Below are 19,434 nucleotides of genomic sequence, written 5' to 3'. Positions count from 1 at the left end.
TTCTTAACTATAATTACTTGACTACTTGTTGCATTCTCTCAACTAGATTATAAACTTGTTGAGACGTATAATTATCTCTGCCTCTCCTTCAGTTGTCCCCAAGGCCTATTTAATGCCCCACACAGAGTAAAGTGTTCAATAGATTTTGGTCATGGAATTGAATTAAGTGGGGTGAGGGGCTGATCTGTCTAATTACTCACCACTACCCCATCCATACTATGGAAATCACAGCCAAGTGGACCTGCTCAATCCTCTCTCTCACCCTGAAGAGAGGTGATAGAGAGCTAAACAAGGTAATACAACCAAGAGCAAGTTTCCATTTTCATCTCATTTTCTCTCCCTACTTCCCCAACAAAATCGACTTACATAAAGTGAGATCTTTAATTTATTTAATCTGATTCCCTGGCATTTCATGTTCTAGGATAACCTTTAAGAGATTAGACAAATGCTAGCAAAACTCAATATTCTACTGAAGTCTGGCTGGAGTAAAAGTCAATGGCAGCTAAAGATAGCTTACAAATGGACATACTCTCATTTCTAATAAACTCTGGTGAAATGTGAGAGAGTGGTTATAGTACCTTCCAGAAGACCCAGAAGGAGTACAGGACTAGAAGCCTGAACTGCTCAGGTGAGGGGCCAAAGTCTACCTTAGAACCTTCCTGACTTTCTCTTACCTATTACTGCACCTAAGGAGCTACCAGCATTATGCTCTGTATTCACAGCTTGGAATAAAGTTAAAAATAAACTTCTGGGGCACCGTAGGCTCAGATCATGATTTCAGAATCTTGGAATCAAGCTCTGTCATCGTCAGGCTCCTTTGCTCAGTAGGAAGCCTGCTTCTCCCTCTCCCCCTGCCTGCTGCTCCCCTGCTTGTGCTCTCTGTCAAATAAATGCATTTAAAAAAATTAAAATAAGTTTGTTTCTCTGTCTTCTTGTACAACCAACTCCAACTCCTTTTGCCCAAAGTCATAAACATTTGAAAAGCCTCTTTGCCTTTTGCTTAAGGCCAGGCCTCCAGGACTAACTCTGCAAGGATTGGTCAGCTTCTGGGCCACCCACCAGTAGAGAAGTAAACACAAAAGCAGAATAATTTTACAGTCAATCTTCTGCCAGCTGAAACCTATTAAAAAGTTAAAGAAGTTAAACCTCAAAATCATAAAATTAGAGAATGTTAGAAATGACAGTCTTTGATGACCCCATATTCCAGCCTCCTTCTGTTTCCTTGAAGACACTGAAGTTCACTGAGGGGACGTGATTTGTTCAAAACCACACAGAGAAAGAAAGAACTGCTGCCACATGAAACCATGTGAATTAATTTCGAAAACATTATGTTGAATTGAGTGAAAGAAGTCAGACAGAAAAGAATGCATACTTTATTATTCCTTTAAGTTCCAGTATAGGACAAACTAAGCTATGGGGAAAGAAATCAATGTTTGCCTGGGGGTGGGGGGTTGGGGGGTTGGGTATGAGCCCAGCTGGGGCCCAAGAGAACTTTTGGTAGTTTTGAAAATGTTCTGTACTTTGACTGGGCTGCTAGTGACACAGTGGACCCAAGTGTCAAAACTCATCTCACTGTACCACTAAAATCTATTCATCTTGTTGTGTGTAAATTGAGTCTCAACAGACTGATTTTAAAATATATATTTTTTTGTTATTAAAAGCTGCACAGGGTGTGAGAGGTGGTGCTGACATGGGGACTCAAGCGATGTGCCTCCCAGGCCAGGCCTGTTGGGCTCCACCACCCTTCTTTCAATTCTTTTTCTTCCTGATTCAGATGGTCTCTTCAGTACCAAATCTTAGTGACTGGTTCTGGATGACTCACTGAAGCAGCATAAAAAGAACATGAGAGGTATCCAATGGGGTCCACAGTTAAATCCAAGAGATTAAACCATAGGCTCACAACTACTCTAGAGACAGCCATGACTTATGCAAATTTCAAACAAGATGAAATAATCATTATCAGTCCCCCCAAAAGGAGGAGGCTAGTAAATGAGTGAGCTAAAGAATATTAGGTGCCATTGGTAATTCTAGATGTAATATGAAAGAATGAAAGTGCTCCCCATTTAGTTCTTCTCAAACCTGCAAGGGCCTCATCTAGTCACACACTGTAATTATAATGTATCCCTCGTTATGGCATGTGTAGCAAAAGTATGCAAGTGAGACTTGGAAAAAATAGACTTGTCAGGATTGCCTGTGCATTAGTGCTATATATAGATGTATAGCTTTTCTCTGGCTTTTCTGGAATTCTTCCCTCCATAGGCTGTGGTCTCTTCCTTTTGAGAAGGTGAACTCTGTTTCATCAGAGGCCATCCTCAAAGAAGAAAGGGCTTTTGACACCGGTGGACTTGAATGTTCTGCCTATGAAAACCAGGGCTAACTAGAGAACTCTCCCTGACCCCCAGGCCTGCTACATCTTCATCCCTCATGCCTGCAGCAGGCACCTTATATACAGTGCTTAGGATTCCCCTTGGCTGCAAAAGCTTGGTGATAATCCGTAAGCCCCATTTCCTAGAAGAGCCATTTTGCACAGCCAGAATCATAACGTGAGACAAGCAGAGCAGTTGGCTTGGGTTCCAGATTTTGCCCTTGTATCCATGCCTTTCTTTCCTAGCAACTTACAAATGATTATCTGCTAAAGGGAAATAACTTGATGTCCTTTGGGAAAGGCACCTCTGTTTTAAAATCAGTCTTTTGTCCTGCTTATCCCAGATGTTAGTGGTAATACATATATTCCATGCTTTCAGAAAAGAAAACATTCTTATGAAAAAATATAATACCAAAGCCTCAACCCTTTTGATTATTGAAATCCGTGGTTAGGGGCACCTGGGTGGCTGCCGGTTAAGTGTCTGCCTTTGACACGGGTCATGTTCTCAGGATCTGATTTTTCCTCTCCCTCTACCCAGCCCCCCATCTGCTCATGCTTGCTCTCTCCCTCTCTCTCTCAAATAAATAAATAAAATCTTAAAAAAAAAAAAAAAAGGAATTCTTTGTTAGTGCCAGTAAACCACATTGAAAATTCCACAAAAAAATATCTAGATCTTGAATCTTTGAAGACATCCATGCATTGATTTGTTGCTCATTTATTTGCTTGCTTCCTACATTTCTTGGGGTTTTAAACTACTTTTATTTATTAAAAGTACAGACAGTTCCTGATGGCCGGCATATTTGTAAAAATATTTATTATTGTACACTCCTCAGATTACTAACTGCTATCCTAAATGCAGAAACTGATTTCCAAGGTATTTAAAACAAATATATTCCAGCTCTGAAAATTAGTCTAAATATTCATTCAATCACTGAAGAAATAAGTAAGTATGATGGGCAAATGAATAATATGAAGGCTTTGTCTAGAGCACTCATAATAGCTGGGAAAAACTGCAGAAAAAGAAATGGATATCACATTTAAAACTTCTTCTCAGAGGAGAAGCACATTTAGAAATTACTACTAACTTTTGGTCAGTCTGACTTACTCTTTTCAACACTTGTGTCTCATTTCCACCCAACTGAAGTATCAAAGTAAGTAATGACAATTTTTATACCCATTATTTCTAGGTAATATAATGTCCTGAGGCTTGAAGTGTTCCCTAAACTGAAATTTAAGTACATTATGGGAGAATTGTTCATTAGTCTATGATATGTACTCATGTGTCTTTAAATTTCATTTTAATCATTTGTACTAATTGACAGACTATATCCCCTGGAAACCCTGAAAAATCTACTAATAGGCAATTGCTTCATATGTCAGTGTGATCATTTGCATTTCTAAACCTTTAATCTCATTAGATACTTAATATTTCTCTTGTTATTTAACAGTAGAGCAAAATTTGAGTGCCATTTTGCTGTTTATGACATTTGCCAAAAAAGGAAAAAGCTTCTTTAATGCTAGTAAAAAGCAATATGATGATAATGGTATTATGTAAGTATTATTATATCAGTAATAGCACTGATGGGCAATAACCTGACTTCTGCTCTTGGGTCTGCCAATCAATTATTTTTGGGGCTTTGGACAAGTCACTTCTGTGAATCTCAATTTTCTAACCTTTAAAAAGGAGATGTGAGCATCTGATCAATTACAGGGATGCTGTGCATCTTATATACATTAACACTTTCAAAGAAGTTTAATTTGTTGCTATACTCCAGTTGTACAGAAGTTCCCTTCTAGTTAACAATGGTAGCCCCCTCCCCATATCCACCATCACCACCATCATCATCGTCATCATTATTGGCATAGACGTAGGAAGAAGGTGCCCAATAAAACATGACTGAGGGATACTTCTGGAACAAGGTAAATAGGTTTCACAATGTATACAATTCCTAAGGCTTCCCTAAAAAAAGTACAACAAATTGGGTGGCTTAAAACAAAGAAGTCTTATTTAGATTCTAGAGGACAGACGTCTGAAATCAAGGTATCAGCAGCTCCTTCCAAAAGCTCTAGAAGAGAATCCTTCCAGCTCCTGGTGTTCCTTGACTTGTAGAAATAATCCTAGTCTCTGCCTCTGTCTTCCCATGAGCCTGCTTCTTCATGTGTCCCAATATCCCTTTCCTTCCTCTCATAAAGACACCATGCACTGGATTTAGGGCACACCCTAAATCCAGAATGATTTCATCTTGGGATTCTTAACTGTTTACATCTGCAAAGACCCTATTTACAAAAAAGTTCACATTCTGAGCTTTTGGACATAATTTTGTGGACATAATTTTGGAGGAACATTGCTAGTTCCAAAGAATGGTAAAGGCTGACTAGGGACCTGTATTAAGAAAAAATGGTAAGGCTGAATTCAGGATTAGTAGGAAAAAATCTCATAATCATGAGCAAGATACAGGAAAGTGAGCACACACTCGTTATGTGCTTGTCATCACTAAACACTTATCTACAAGGGAATTGAGACCTAAAGAAGATTTGTCACTGCCCCTGGTCACTCAGTGGCAAAGTTGCACTAGAAATAAAATCCTCTGACTCAAAATTCTTTCCACTGCACAATTTAATAATCTCTCATCTCAACACCTCTTTAGAAGTTATTATTAAAAATATAAATATAAGACCTTGAAAATTACTGACACCTTAATACTTATGTTGATTTAATTGGTCAGATTAGAGTCGTTAAGAACCATCTGGCTGACTTCCAGTTCCAGCTCTAATAGAGGAATTGGTATTGTACTAACCTTCCACTTGAGAAAAAAACAAAAGCTGGATAAAATTTAAAGGGAAACTTTGAAAGTTTTGAAGAGTTGGGGGTACCAAAGTAAGGAAAGTATTACTAGTAATGAAAGACATTTCATGAGGACAAAGTATGGTTCAAAGGGCCAATTCAATAGGAATATTTTTTTAAAATTCTTAAATTTGTAAGCATCTAATAATGTACCTTTAAGTATATAAAGAAAAGAAATATAATTAAAAGGGCACATAGGCAAATTCATACTTATAGTCAAAAGTTTTTCAAATACCTCTGTTTCTCATGAATATAATAAAGCAGACAAAAAATCAGTAAGGACGTAGAAGATTGTACAAGATTTAAAAACTTGACTTAATTGATATATAGAACCATTTACCTAATTACTGAAAAAGGCACATTCTTTTCAAAGAAACATTGAGTTTTACCAAAATTGAACATTTGCTTGGGGCATAGAGCAAGTCTACACAAATTTCAGGAGATTGAAATCATTTAGAGTATGTCCTCTGACCACTGTGGAATTCAGGTACAAATTAATCCCCCAAAGCATAAATAGAAAAAGCCCCCACATATTAGGTTGTAAGCAAAGCACTTTTAAACAATCATGAGTAAAAAAAGAGATCAGTAGAAATCAGAAAATAAATTGAAATAAATAATAATAATAATAATTCTACATATTAAAACCTCTAGGATATAAAAAATAACTTGTGGAGAGTAGCTAAAACTATCTGTTGAGGAACATTGAGAGCTTTGAGTGCGTATATGAGAAAAAAAAGGAAACAATGATAAATGAAGCTAGGAGGAAATTAAAATTAAATCCACAGAGAGTAGAAAGAAAATTTTTTAAGTGGCAGAAAAGAACTGTATCCAGAGAAAATCAACAAACCTTAACATTCATTGAAAAGACCAATAAGGACTGATAAACTTCTAACAAAGATAAACAAAAAATTTTTAAAAAAGAGGAGACAAATAAACCATATTAGGAATGAAAACATCCTAAAGACAATTATACATAAAATCAGGGTATATCGTGAACAACTTTATACCAATACATGTAAGAGTGTAGATAAAATGCAAATTCACTGAAAAATAGCTAATTTAAAACTGATTACAAGAATAAATAGAAGATATGAATAATGTTCCATTAAAGAAATTAAATTTTGGGGAATCCCTGGGTGGCTCAGTGGGTTAGCCCTGATCATGCCTCCCTTCTGCCCAGGGCATGATCCTGGGGCCCCCGGATCGAGTCCCGCATCAGGCTCCCTGCGTGGAGGCTGCTTCTCCCTCTGCCTGTGTCTCTGCCTCTCTCTATCTCTCTCTGTGTCTTTCATGAATAAATAAATAAAATATTTTAAAAAAACACTTAGTATAGATCTAAAAATTTCCCAAGTTTTGTGAAAATGTGTTCAGCTGATCTTGAAAAAAAAATAAAGAATAAAACAAGCAAACAAAAGATCTTGTCATTACTTGTGCCAAAAAAGGAGAAGCCATTTTTAAAGTTGTGCTAGGTAGACCCTGGAGGCTCCAGCATAAATATTAGGGAAACTTTGGAGATAAAGAGATGTCATTTCTATAGACTTATTTTGTAATATGTAAAATGTTTAGCCTTTTTTCACGATACTATAAATTATTGTATGCAATAGGACTGAAGGGTGAAAGCATGAAAGTACCTACTTGGTCTGGTGTTTAGCTCCTTTCAGATGGGCATGATACTGTTCTATGGAGTTTAGAGAGACACTGCAGATGGTACATCTGTAATTGCGCCTCAGACCTGTGGACAACAGACAGACTTGATTAACTGCATCTTTGCCATCAGTTACCTTAATGAATACCAGGATCTCCAAAAGTTTAGGATAGAATATCTTAGAGGGCCTCTGGTCTACCCCACCAACACTTCAATATTCCTTCCAGAGCCCAGCCAGCATCTCCCTTAGCAGAAGTTAGAAGCAGACTGCTCTATTTCTAGATGCCTAAAATTATTAGAACATGCTTCCTTGAGATGCAATGTTTCTGGATATTTTATAATCCAAACAAAGGCAAATTCTACTTTTTTCTTATGGCATATAGACATGGTAAGCTGTCATCTCTGTAATGAAATTTGAGACTCCAGAGAAACACTGTCTCAATTACTCTTCCAACCCTATTACAATGGTATAATCACAAATTCAACTTTAGACCTCATTTGTTTGAGTTCTTCCAGGATCATCTTATAAAATGTAAATACCCAAGACAAAGATAACAATCTAATTCACATAAAAGCTTACTTTCTACCGAAGAGTTTAAAAGAAAACTATTCATTAATTTGTTTATTAATTTAATTCATTCAATTCATTCATTAATAAAGTACATTAATAATAAACTTTGGGCCAGGCACTGGGGATTCCAAGATGAATAAGATGTACTTTGCTTTCAAGGAGTTTAGTAAAAACATTGACTTCTTTATAATATTGATTCATCTAGAATCAAATGTGTTAGAAAGTAGCTTTAACCAAACTTTAAACATTTGCCACAGCTCAGAGACCTACATGAAACACATTCCTTCTGCTACTATGTCCCATCAGAGTAGAGAGAAAAGTAAACTGTGAGTCATGATCTGAAATTTTGAATTTAAATCTTGGCTCCAATTATTCCCGGTTGTATGATCTAGGGAAAATCACATAATTTCTTCCTGGTCTCAACATGCTGACAAAGTCCTTCACATCACAAGACTGATGTGAGAATTAGGCAAATAAAATATATTAACATCCTTATCAAGCAAGAGTTGTTATTAATTTTGCTCCAAAATTCTGTCTTACCCTTGTAAAGCCAGAATTATAAACAGTTGTAGCATTTTCCCCCCTGATGAATGCAAAGCATTTTCTAAGAGACAACATCATTCTTATTTTTCTAAAAAAGAAAATTGTGTAACTTGCAACCTGGGTGACTTTATACAAATTAGTTGACTTCTCTGGACTTCTCTTTCCTAAAAGGATTGTGGGAAGGACTGAGTGAGATAAAGTATGTATCAAAGAGTATCCAGTACATAATAAGTGATCAACATAAATTAGCTCTTATTATTTCAAAGTGATATTAAAATGGAATTATATTTTTCTTCAAGGTCACAGATGAAGCCCTAAATTGAAGCCCTATGCGCACATTACTAAAGTGAAGCAGGTCAAAACATCCAAAAGAAATAGTCAAGAACCAGTTTCTAATCCTGAGCTGACCACCCACCACCAGTCTAAAATAAAGGTTGGAGAAGAAAGAAATAGGTAGACTATTTCTTACTTACCCTCCTCCTGAATTGGAGGTGTCCTCTTTCACCTCAAACCTATGGGGAAAGAGTTTAATGGAACTAATGCCCTAGAGGGCTTGAGAAGTGCCTCCTCTTGCACTTGGGAAGTGAAGTACTAGACCCTTTATATGCCCTGCAAGATCCAAAATGCTAGAGTCTATGGCTAGTTGGCTATTTTGATGGCAAAGCAAGAAAGAGGGCAGGATTGGGGATGTATTCTCACAGCTTTTGATAGAGTAAAAGATTCATGACAGTTTCCCACAGACCATGTGTGTACTATGTATGAACAGAGCTGGTTTGGTGATGTTTTGGATATCGGAGTTGGAGGCAACATCTCAGCAGATAGATGCTAAAAGTGTTCAGCTGGATACCTAGAGGCTTAAAATGACCCCAGAGGGAATACCCATATCAAGTAATGCTGAGTTCCTGAAAAGCCATGAAATCACCCCTGAAAAGAAGAGTCAGTTTATAATCCCTGCCAGATCTGGTAGCTTCTATGCCAGCTTTGCACGTGTATCTATCAAGTCAATTTTTATCCCCCTTGCCTTTATAACCTAACACCCTGCATGCCTCAGCCCTGGAGGAACCTGAGGCAACCTTCTGAGCTAAAAGGATAAAAGCAAAAGCCCTAGAAGAAAAGCAAAAGTCCTAGGCAAAGAAAAAGAGAGGAGCCTACTGAACTCTCTTTTCTTGCAGCAAATAGGCAGCCTAGCAGATCTGACCTGAGGGAGGGAAAAAACTAACTTTTAACAAAGTTTGGAGATACTTAAAAATTATTTTTCTATCCTGGATATATCAATTAATGGCATAAAACTTTTATGTATCTAAGAATGAGAGTAAAGAACTCTTTCCAGTTTAAAAGTGAGTAAAAATTCATGAATCTTATCCGAGTTTTTATCCAAGGGGTAGGAATGAATTAATCCTACAGAGATGGTGGGGTTAATAAAGTTGTTTTCTGACTATATCCTATGAGTCCTACTGACAGAATGTTGTAATATCATCAATAATGCAACAAACAGCAGAACTTCCTGGAAACTTTCAAGTTCTTAGGGCCTCCGTGCATGTTTCAAAGAAATATGTCATGTCATATGATAAGCTAGGCTGGCCAGTGTGAGGACTAACTTGTGTTTATTTCAGTTTCAATTATATAATTGGACACTGACTTACCTAATTGCTCAAGTAAGAGTCAGTTTGGTTATGGGAAAAAAAAAAAAAACAATAAAACCGCATATCTGGGATCTTCTTGGAAATCAACCTAAGGAACTGAAAACTTTCAGCACAGGCTGACAGTATGCAATAGACAACTTTTAACTCTCTATTACTTCAAGCAATGACTCTCAAACTTCTGAGTGTGGATTCATCTTCCAGCAATCATGCTGAAATGCAGATTCCTAGGGACAGTTTCCAGAAATTCTGATTGGATGAGCTTTGCATCAGGCCTAAGATTCTATAAGAAGTTTCAGACCTGTAACCTAACCGACACCACACACACATGAACAAACACACTAACACTTTAAAAAGACTGGCCCATACACTCATACCCCTTTTTACTTGAATTTGTTAGAACAATATGGGGTCTTAAAAAAGAAATAAAGAAAAGGAAAGAGAAGAGAAGAGAGAGAAGAAAAGAAGAAAAAGAAAAGAAAAGAAAGAAAAGAAAAGAAAAGAAAAAAAGAAAAGAAAAGAAAAGAAAAGAAAAGAAAAGAAAAGAAAAGAAAGGTATTCCATAAAGAAGAGCTGTGCTTACATCACCTTTCCATTTCACAGGTGTGCATGACTCAGAAAGATGATTGTAGTTCCCAAACCCAGAGAACATAAGTTATCACAAGCAGCATGTGAGTTGTTTGAATGCTTCTCCAGGACTGATCCATTCCTTCTTTTATGCATGGAATCAGAATATGAAAACCAGCTTCAGGTCTTCCTCCTTCCTGGGTTTTCCATCAATGCTGTCATAATAAATGGTAACTGCTATTTATATGGGTCCTCTTCAGACTACAAACTAATCAAAGTTCCCTCATAACAAATAGAGGTTCAGCTTGGCAACAGACATAAATATTTATGTTTAAAAATGGGCATTTTTAAGATCACCAACAAATCTAAAAAATATTCTGATCTGTGCTTTTCATTACAGTTCTCATGCTCTGCAGCCCAACAGAGGCGTGGGCAGAAAATATCTGGTACTTTATTACGATGTAAACTACAGGAAGCATAAACTAGAAAGGCAGTGGGTATAAACAGGAACAAAGGCAGAGAAGGGGCAGAGGAGTCCTCCCCCACACATGACACAGTGTCCTTGGTGGGAAGTTAGGCTTTTATTAATGCTCACTTGAAATCCTAATTAGTTTGGAATTATACAGCTCCTTTTCCTCAGAGAACTAGAGAATCTTATTAAACAAAAATGCCAACTTTCTTATTCAATTCATTTTCAGTGCAATACCATATGAAGAGTATCCTAAAACTTTTGCATACCTAAAGATTATTTCTGCAGGATTGCCAGTATGTGTTGGAAAATATAGCCACTGCTACAAAGAACTGGTAGCCCAGTTGGAGAGAGAAGGCATGTATACAAATAGCAACAGTGCAAGGTAGATCATAAAAAAAAAAAAAAAAACAAAAAAAAAACAACACAGTCAGGAGGAATGGAATGTAAGGGAATAGAGAAGAAGATTGTTTCTAACTCAGAGAATCTGGGAAAGCTTCACGAAGATGCATCACTTTTGTATTTATATTCTTAGCACAGTGTGTAAAACAGATGGTCCTGGAGTGTTTAGCAGTATGGGACTACTCAGTATGTCTTTTCAAGTCTCAAAATGCCAGACTTTAGATGCCCCTGCAACTTCAGTTGTATTCATTTTACATTACAGAAACATCATTGTACCTTTATTATGATGCCAGGTAATTTTGCTGAATGCCAAGAATGTAGGAGAGAATAAAACATATCAAATAATTTTGATGGAGGTGGTTGGGTAAAAGACAAGAAACAAGTAAACAAATAAACACATAACTACAGATTGTGAAGGTGTCATTCAGGCTGTTAACAGGACAATGTGAGAGAAACAGAGAAGGATGATTTTGGACAGTATGCTCAACAGAGTTCTCTCAGAAGTGTGAAGTGAAACCAGAGGGATGAGATTTAGGCTGTGATCTGAAAAACTGGTTAGAGTTGTCCAGGGAGAGGGAACAGTAAGTAGAGAGGGCCAGGAATGGAAATGGGCTAGGACTGTTAAAAATACCAACCAAACAAAACAAAGCAACTGTCAACCCAGGATTCTATATTCTGCAAAACTATCCTTCAAAATTGAAAGTGGAACAAAAACATTTTCAATAAACAAAAACTAAGAGAGTAGTTTGCCAGTAGACCTACATTACAGAAATGCTTATAAGGTTTTCAGGTGGGGGTGCCTGGGTGGCTCAGTTGGTTAAACTTGGGACTTCAGGTCATGATCCTGGGGTCCTGGAAGCAAGCCCCATATCAGGCTCTCTGCTCAGTGGGGAGTCTGCTTCTCCCTCTCCCTCGGCTGCTCTCTGTGTTCATTATCTTTTTGTCACACACACACTTCTCTCTCTCTCTCAAATAAATAAAATCTTTAAAAGAAAAAAAAAGATTCTTCAGGTGGAAGGCAAATGGACCAGATGTAAACACATATCTACAGGAAAAAAAAAAAAAAAAAAGAAGAAGAAGTGATTAACACGTGGGTATCTATCTTTTTTATTTCTCTAAATTTATTTGAAGACAGAAAACAATTTAAAAAACTATGACATCATATTGTGTATTATGATATTTATGTAGTATATATGTGTTAAATATATGACAACAATAGCATAAGAATGGGTAGGAGTAGAATACTGTTAAAAGATCATATTGTACTAAAATAGCAAATATCAGTTTTAAATAGATAGTAGTCATTCAAGGATGCATATTATAATCCCCTAGAAACAAATACAAATATATAAAGCTAAAGAGCCTATGGAGAAATTACATAGAAAACAAATAGCAAATGTTTTAGTTATATTCAATCATATCAGTAATTATATTATATGTAAATGGACCAAACATTTAAAAGGCAGAAATTGGATAAAAAGCACGATCTAAATATATACTGTCTCCAGAGGTATATTTTGTATACTTATAGTTAAAAGTAAAGGGATAAAAAAAAAGATATACCATGCAAGCAGTAAGAATATGGAGTGGAGGTGCCTATATTAATGTCAAGAAAAATAGATTTCAAGATAAGAAATATTGCCAGATATAAAAAGGAAGTTTTATCATGATAAAGTGAGAAATTCATCAGGAGAACCCAACAATTCTAAGAGCAGTTTTGCTAATAATAAGGCTTATGGATATATGAGACAAGAACTGGTAGAAATATAGAAATAAATAGACAAGTCCATAAGAATAGGAGATTTTAACACTACTCTTTCAGTAGTTGATAAAGCAATAAGACCAAAAGATAAAAAAATAAAAACAGTCAAGTTTAAAAGATCTAAATAAAGTTATCAGCCATTTTGTACTGCTTGATATTTATGTAACACTACACTAAATAATTGCAGACTACACAAACTTTTTGAGTGTATATAGGAAGTAAACTAAGGGAATATACTGAGCCATTAAAAAATGGTACTAAATTTCAAGTAATTATATTTTGTATAGTGGTTTCTTTGACTACAATTGAAATAAATAAATAATGGTAATATTTATAAAAAGAACTAAAATACTTCTAAGTAATCTGTAATCAAAGAAAAAATCCAAATGGAAATTAGAAAATATTTTGAATTGAACAATAATGACAATATTACATATTAATCAGTTAATCAGTTTTTAATTTGTTTTTAGAAGGAAATGTATAGCTTCATACCACAAAAGAAGAGAGGCTTAAAATCAATGGTCAAAGTTTAAATCCTATGAAACTAGAAAAAGACAAGAACACTGAACCAAAACTAAGTAGAAGAAAAGAAATAATAAAGGGAAGAAATCAATAAAACAGAAACAAGTTACAGGAAAAAATAACAAAACCCAAATCTACTTTTTAGAAATTAATGCATATATTAGCTAATAGCAAATCTGACAGAGGTCATAAAAAAGGGAACATAAATTATGAAAAATAATTATTAATACAGATCCCAAAGATGTTTTTAAAAGGATAATTAAAGAAAGAATATCACGAACAATTTTATGCCAGTAGATCTGACAAAGTATATGAGACAGACAAATGTCTTTAAAAATTCAATTACAAAGCTAACACATGAAATGGAAAATCAGGATAGCCGTTTATCTATTAATTAAATTGAATTTCTTCAATTAGAAATAAAATTTTCCCACAAAGAAATCTCTAGACCTAGCAAATTCCTTGGAGAATTGTATCAAATATTAAATAATTACATAATATCAACTTATATAAACTCTTTTAGTAAACAGAGGAGGAAGAAATATTTCCATACTCATTTTTGGGCCAACATAACACTAATAAAAAGGTTTTCAGACTCTAAAAGATAATAAAATTGTAAACCAATATTTGTCATATGACCAAAAAATTCCTTAAAAATTAGCAAATCAGAAACACAGAACAGATATATGTGTGTATATGTATGTATGTGTATATACATAGATACATCAGTTCTATCATAATCAAGTTTGTTTATTCCAGGAAGTAAGAGTAGTTTAAGATTTAAAAATCAAGTAGTATAATTCACTACATTAACACACAAAATGAGAAAATAATATAGTATTAATAGATGCAGAAAAGGGAATTTGACAAATTTTGATATCCACTAATGATCTAAATTCTCAGCATAGAAAAGAACTTTCTTAATTTAATAAAGGGCAACTATAAAACACCTACAGCTAATATATTTACTGTGAAATATTGAATAGTTTCCTAAAATCAGAAAAAAGCCAAGAATATCACTCTTGTCACTTATACAACCTTGCATCAGAGATTCTAGGTAGTGCAGTAAAAAAAGAAAAAGTGAAAGGCCTGCAGATTGGAAATGAAGAAGTAAAGTTGTGTTTATTCATAGGAGATACGATTGTTTATGTAGAAGATCCTTAGGGATCTACAAAATAACTACTAGAATAAGTGAGCTTAGAAAGGTCACCATACACAAAGCCAGCAGCAAAAAATTGTGTTCTTAAAATAGCTTCAAACAACTGGAAAATAAAAAATGAAAAATACCATTACAATAGTATCAAAAATTTTTTAAAACACTTAGAGAAAAAGAAATAAATTTAACAAAAACTATACAAGACTGAGAACTACAAAACATTGTTAAGAGAAATTAAGAGCTACCTAAATAGTGACAGAATATACCATATTCATGACCCAAAAGAATTGTTACTGTTAATATTTCAGTTTTCCTATAGATTCAATGCAAACTTGATCAGAATTCCAACAGGCTCTTTACAGGATTAGACAAGTAGATTCTAAAATTTGTGTGGAGCTCTACCTAGAATGGCTAAAACAATTACTTTTAAAGATTTATTTATTTATTCATGAGAGAGAGGGGCAGAGACAGAGGCAGAGAGAGAAGCAGGCTTCTCGCAGGGAGTCTGATGTGGGACTTAATCCCCGGACCCAGGATCACACTGAGTCAAAGGAAGACCACTCAAACCCTGAACCACCCAGGCATCCCCCAATTTTCTTTTTTCTAAAAGAAAATATTGAAAACTCTCACTTGAGTATTTCAAGATTTACTACAAAAATTTATGTAATCATAACTGTATTACATTAGCATAGGGATGGAATATTGTATAAATGGAACACAACAGAGTCCAGAACTAGAGGTACACACAAAGGATAAATTGATATTTTTTCCAGTTTTACTTAAATATAATTCACATACAGGCATGTAGAAATTTAAGGTGTACCCCATAATGACTTGACATACCTATATTATTAAATGATCACCACAGTAAGTTTAGTTACCATCCATCATCTGCTAGATCAAAAAAAAATTTTTTTAAGAAAAGAATAAAGAAAAAATAGATTTTTCTTATTATGAGAATTTTTAGGATCTACTACGTTTAGCCACTTTCGAATATACCATATAGCGGTGCTAACTATAGTCATCATGTTGTACATTACATCCTCAATAGTTACTTATTTTATAACTAGAAGTTTGTACCTTTTGACTACTTTCATTGATTTTCAATAAAGGTGTCAAGGCAATTCAATGGGGGGAAAGAAGCCTTTTTCAACAAGTAGTGCTAGAACAACTGGATAAATGTAGGAGACAAAAAGATAAATATCAAATTCTGCCTCATAGCACACAGTAAAATTAATTATAGATTTCAATGCAAAAATTTAAAATTATAAAGCTTCTAGTAAAACATAGGAGAATATCTCCATTAAACTTGGCATAAGCACAGATTTCTTAGGGAACAAAACACCTTAAACTTAAAAAAAATGATAAATTGGATTTTATAAAAAGTGAAAGTTTCTGCTTATAAAAAGACACCTTAAGAAAACAAAAAGGTGAGCCACATCCTAGAGAAAAAAAAAAATTGCAATATTACATCTCATAAAGCACTTGTGTCCAGAATATGTAATTAACTCCTATATAATGTCAATAATTAAAAGATATACAACCCAGTTTTTCAAAGGACAAAATACTTGATCAAATTAGTCATAAAAGAAGATATAAAAATGATCAATAAGTACATGAAAAGGTACTTAACATCCTTTGTCACCAGTGAAATAAAAATCAAAAGAACAACTAAATAACTATCTTATGCTCATTACAAATGCTAACATCAAATAAAATAATACCAACTGTAAATGCCCATGTAGAGCAACTGGAATTCTCACATCTTCTGGAGGAGATTGCAAAAATGGTAAAACTACTTGGGAAAGCTGTCAGTTTCTTATAAATTTAAGAGAGATTCAGAAAGTCTATTCTTAGACATTTATCTCAGAGACACAAAAACTTAGTAAAATAAAAAAAAAAGACTTGTAGAAGAATGTTTACAGCAGGTTTATATCTAATAGCCAAAATCTCAAAACAATCTAACTGTTCATCAATAGAAATTGATTAGCAAATTCTTATATATTCATACAGTGGAATAATGACAAGAAACCAGTCTATAAATAAATAAATAAACAAACAAAACTGATCAATTCAATAACATCAATAAGTCTCAAGAATAACATGAAGGTAAAGAAGTCAGACACAAAGGAGCACATAATGTATGATTTTACTCATATAAAGCTCAACAACAGCAAAGCTATTCTCTAATAACAGAATTCAGAACAGTGGAGTGGACTGGCTTGAACAGGGCACAAGAAAATTGTCCAGAGCAAAGTATGTTCTATATGTTGATTGAGATGGTAGTTACAGGGTATATTCATTTACCAAAATTCATCAGATTGTATACCCAAGCTCTACATATTTCATGTCATTAATAAAAGTGAATGAATGTGGTTCTACACAAAAACCTTAGCAAACTAGATACTCGAGTTTTGCCCGTTTCTGTTCCTCCTCACGTACACCCTACGAATTCTATTGTTTCACATTACTAGAAAGTAAACTTCATTTTCCTATTTATGCTTTGATAACCTTGCAACACACAAAGAAATATTTCCATAGCTTCTGTATTACGGTGTTTACTAAAGCTGGGACCATTTTGAAAGATGATTAATAATATAAAAGTAAAAACAATAAGGCATTTGGTCTTGAATTATTTCTTTCTCCTCCATTTCTTACACATTCATTAATCAAATAGCCCTCTAAATGGATTTGTCATCTTCCAGTATAAAAAATAGTAGCTAATACTTACATTAGATATGCCATACATAAGCACCATTGTGCTCACTTTACCCATTTACTCATTGACTCTTTGCAACACCCTGTGAGCACACACTACTGTTATCCTGATTGAACAGAAGAGGAAATTGAGGCATGGGGACTTACTCAAAATTAGAGTGGTTGGATACACAGCTGGATTTTGAACCCATTCATTCTGCTCAGGAGTCATATTCCCAACCACTATGCATACTACTTCCTGTAATAGGTGACTAGGAATGAAGTCACAGAAATATGAAAGGTTCTTTAGGACTCATCTAATCCAGTGGTCCTCACACTGGCCACTAGAGAATCAAGTATAAGTTGCTAACACAAATTCAAGGTGACTATGATTCAATAAATCTAGAGTGGAACCTAGAAATCTACATTTTCTAATGTAGAAAGGTTCAAATTTTGGAGAAACCATTGGTATGGTCCAAAACCTCATGGCGGATGGATGAACTTTTTTACAAGCAGAATTCTTTATATGGGCTTGCACTTGGAGGTGTTCCTTTTTTAAAATATGGCTAAATTCAACCACTGGTCTCAGTTCCTCTTTTGTGCACAAGTTTGTTACCATCTCTCAAAACATATCACAATCTTTAGGAAAATTATCATATCCCTTAAGGTTCTGTTAACCAGGTTGTAAGTCTGTTGGCACTTTGACAATGTTTTTCATTATAACATAAGTTCAAGTTCCCTGCATCATCTCTATTGTTACTTTCTGAATGGCATTTCCTGTTTTTTTGATGACATTCCTAAGCTATGATCCTCAAACTGAAGGCCAAATCTCTAATGTGGTTTCATCAGTATACATTGTATAGCAGGACTGCCACAGCCATTGTGCACTATTAATTCTAACAATACCTTTAAAGCTTTGAGAGAGAGACAGAGAGAGCGAGTGTGTGTATGTGTATGTGTGTGTGTGCGTGTGTGTATGGCAACAATGACCCACTGAAATCTGTACTTATATTGAACCTACTGTCAATCAATTCTAAATCTTTTCCACACAGGTTTCTGCTAAGCCAAATTTTCATTTCCTCTAATTTTATATTTGATTACTTAGATGTTACTGTTTATCCCATTAAACTCCATCTCCATGAATACTACTTATTCCTCCAGGGATAGCAAATATAATGCAGCTCATGTATCAATTCGGATTGGTTGGTAGTAGCTGCCAGAGTGCTATGAAAAGATTATGAGCCTTCCTTGCAGATGACAGAGAAAGATCGTCATCATCTGTTGGCTAAGTCTGTCATTGATGAGGGGTAGAGTGCTAGTGGCATGTTTTTTATGACTGTGTCATTCCAGCTCCAGCATATTAACACAAATCATAGAAAAGTCAGACCAAGGAATATTCTGGTAAACTAGGAAGTCATCAAAATGTTGGTGGTAGTTAAAGCCATAGGAATGGTTAGATCATCTATGGAAATGGTATAGGTAAAGGGAAGAGAATAAAGGGAAGAGATTAAAGAAGTTAGTACTTCTTGATGTCAGAGCACTGATCACCTGATATCTCATCCTGATGCACAGGGTAAGAGCCAGGTCCATAGGCATCTCCTGCTCCCACTGGATCTCCACTTTTGGTGTTGCTGAATCTGGGGCCAGATGTGGGTGTGGGAAGTGGATGTGAGGTCATTTATATCCTTGAAGCTGGAGCACCAACACTCAGACACAGTCTTCAGTTCCAGTTTTCTCTCCTTAGTAGTTTGTCTTTGCTCTTGCTTACCTCACAACCATTTTTTCTCTCCTGGCTGCTGGCCCTGCTGACTTTAGGCCCAATGCTAGATATAGAAGAAACAGCATTACATAGACTGCCTCACCAGTTCCCATAATTACATAAGGTCTGATCCTTACGAGTTACTTACTCTATACCAATCATGGTGGCTGTACTCCTCTGATCAAATCCTAACTGATAGAAGTGGTACTGAGGAAGCAGAGGAAAGCCTTCCTAGAAAAATGATGAAGTCACTCTTATCATATTGAATAATTTATGATAATAATTTAATAGTTATTAAATATTACCACATTTAATGATTTAATAATAATAATTTAATAATGAGGTGGTTACTTTATGAACATTTTTCTTAGCTCACTTTACAGGTGCGAAAACTATGGTTTAAAGACATTAAGATGGGATCCCTGGGTGGCGCAGCGGTTTAGTGCCTGCCTTTGGCCCAGGGCGCGATCCTGGAGACCCGGGATCGAATC

At 35.2% G+C, this 19,434-nt stretch overlaps 1 protein-coding gene across 7 annotated transcripts in view; it reads right to left on the bottom strand.

The window, feature by feature from the left end:
* The window catches only part of ZMAT4 (zinc finger matrin-type 4), a 337,657-nt gene that overhangs the window by 42,915 nt on the left and 275,308 nt on the right, over window positions 1–19,434 (bottom strand). For all 7 annotated transcript variants that reach the window (XM_038559976.1, XM_038559978.1, XM_038559979.1 and 4 more), the window contains one exon: window positions 6,846–6,942. In XM_038559976.1, the coding sequence (XP_038415904.1) occupies window positions 6,846–6,942 (97 nt within the window). The remainder of the gene's footprint in view (window positions 1–6,845; window positions 6,943–19,434) is intronic.

The sequence above is a fragment of the Canis lupus genome, chromosome 16 (assembly GCF_011100685.1).
Source record: "Canis lupus familiaris isolate Mischka breed German Shepherd chromosome 16, alternate assembly UU_Cfam_GSD_1.0, whole genome shotgun sequence".
Lineage (NCBI taxonomy): Eukaryota > Metazoa > Chordata > Mammalia > Carnivora > Canidae > Canis > Canis lupus.
The sequence above is the reverse complement of the archived record's forward strand: the minus strand, read 5'-3'. Positions and strand labels throughout refer to the sequence as shown.